The sequence below is a fragment of the Helobdella robusta genome, assembly GCF_000326865.2.
Source record: "Helobdella robusta unplaced genomic scaffold HELROscaffold_57, whole genome shotgun sequence".
NCBI classification, from domain to species: Eukaryota; Metazoa; Annelida; class Clitellata; order Rhynchobdellida; family Glossiphoniidae; genus Helobdella; species Helobdella robusta.
Window position 1 is genome coordinate 347,509 of NW_008705311.1, and position 2,358 is coordinate 349,866.

General features: G+C 33.2%; 1 protein-coding gene across 1 annotated transcript in view; it reads right to left on the reverse strand.

Moving 5' to 3' along the window:
• Window positions 1–810: 810 nt before the first annotated feature.
• Window positions 811–2,358, reverse strand: part of HELRODRAFT_193693 (hypothetical protein) — a 4,544-nt gene continuing 2,996 nt past the window's right edge. The window contains exons 7-12 of the mRNA XM_009028642.1: window positions 2,215–2,289; window positions 2,041–2,107; window positions 1,581–1,741; window positions 1,325–1,480; window positions 1,086–1,193; window positions 811–1,049 (exon numbers count right to left, since the gene is read on the reverse strand). Of these exons, the coding sequence (XP_009026890.1) occupies window positions 1,415–1,480; window positions 1,581–1,741; window positions 2,041–2,107; window positions 2,215–2,289 (369 nt within the window). The 3' untranslated portion in view covers window positions 811–1,049; window positions 1,086–1,193; window positions 1,325–1,414. The remainder of the gene's footprint in view (window positions 1,050–1,085; window positions 1,194–1,324; window positions 1,481–1,580; window positions 1,742–2,040; window positions 2,108–2,214; window positions 2,290–2,358) is intronic.

Here is a 2,358-nt window from a genome sequence, read left to right on the forward strand (position 1 = left end):
GTAGTAGTTGTAGAGTTGTACAGTAGTAGCAGTAGTAGTAGTAATAGAAGTAAAAGTAGTAGTAGTAGTAGTAGTTACAATAACAAAACTCATTTTTGTTAATTTTTACTCGGCAATTTATATTCGCAGCAGCGCTTAATTAATTTGAACGATTTTCGATAACTATTTTTTGTTACGTTCGAGTTTCTATGTTTACAGATTTTCATGCTCTTTGGTTCATTCTCATAGCCATCGATCGTCACGTGATGACGTAACAATGACGTAGATGACATTAATTATGCTAATTATGTCAATAATAATAATTATTTTTATTATCTAACTATGGAGAATCTTGCTTTAGCCCTCTTCATGTTTGCAAGGAAATATTTAGCTGATTTGTTTAGATGGGGCAAAACGTCAAGCCTTCTATGCCCTCTCCATCCAGTCGACCTTTATAACAACTTCAATCTTTCATCATCATTTGATCTTAATTGATGATGAGTTGATGTGATTGTTCGTTTTAAGGCTTTCCTTGTTTAAAATTTGGGGATTAGTTGATTGGGAAACTTTACACATTGGTATTGATGTTTCTTTTTGTTTAATGAATGAATGAATTAATTCATTCATTCATTAATTTTTTTTCATGTGTTAAAGTCCACCACTTTATAATTAACATTGATTGTTTTTTGCAAAGCCATCATAGCTGTTTATTTTGGCAGGAGCAATTTATGGTGAAACTTTGAGTGTACTTCACCATCCTTCCTTACCATTCTTCAGAATTGAGTGTAATGGTGGTTTCTATAGACATTCCATTAATTTAACATTTCATCGTTTGAATCATTTATTATAGCGACTTTCATAGATATTATTTTATAAATATAAATATATTATATTTTATTATAAAATAATATAGTATAATATAATATGATATGGTATAATATAATATAATATAATATAATATAATATAATATAATATAATATGATATGATATAATATAATAAAAAATATAATATAAACTGTCATAAATAGTTATAAATTTGTAATAAAAGCAGAAGACAAAAGCAGGTGATGATAGTTATTCAAATTATTTCTGGGAGAGTTTAGGGGATTTTTTCTCCATTCAAGGTTTCATTCTATCAATTCTGAGTTCAACTGTTTAAAGTGGTGAAATAGTATGAACAAAGATACACATATACAAACAAACATACCAACATTTACTCGAAGTTCTGCGACCAACCGACGTAATCTAACAATCGAACAAGATCGCGAGCAGCGACTGCTCCATCTCTCTCGAGAATTAGAAGTTACAAACATTCGGTAGAATTTATAGAATATTGTAAACATGCATACATACATACACACATACATACATATATACATACATCCATCAGAAAGTTAATGCACAATACAAAAATGATGAAGATGATGATGATGATTAACGATGATGATGATGATGACGTAACGATGACGTCATTCCCTTCTTATCATCATCATCATCATCATCATTCCTTTTCTTTCTTTTCTTTTCTTCCTGATAATGACGTAACAATTTATTTTCTCTCGCAACCACCACTACCACCACTACCACTACCGCCACCACTACCACCACCGTCACCACCACCACCATTCCTTTTCCTTCCTTTTCCGAGTTCCCGCCTTTTTATTTCCCGCCAAGTTTTGGCGCTCTCGAAGCCGTTGCTACAGGACCTGTAGTCGGAGAAGGCCTGCTCAACTTCCTCTTGACTGTTCATCACGAACGGTCCTGATAGTAGTTGTGATGTGGTGGTGGTGATGATGATGATGATGGTGGTGAGGATTGTGATGATGGTGATGATTGTGATGATGGTGATGGTGATGATTGTGATGATGGTGGTGGTGATAATTTTGACGGTGATGATGATTGTGACGATGGTGGTGGTAATGATGATTGTGATGATGGTGATTATCGCTATCATCACCATCATGATCGTAATCGTATTCACGACAACAACAACAACAACAACAATAATAATAATAATAATAATAATAATAATAACAATAATAATAATAATAATAATTCACCTCTCTGAAAAACTGGCTCTCTGATTGGCTGACCACTGATGAGAACAAAATGGCAAGGGGCATCTGACTGTGACATCAGAGATCATTCATCATCATCACCATCATCATTTTCGTCGTCATCATCATCATTATCATCATCATCATCGTCATCATCATCATCATGAGTATGACGACCTTGTTGAAGACCACCAGTAATTCCTCATCTTCAGACAGAACAGCCGTGTGGAACTCCTCAACAACATCTTCGCCTGCAACAACAACAACAACAACAACAACAATAATAATAATATTAATAATAATAATAATAATAACATTAAT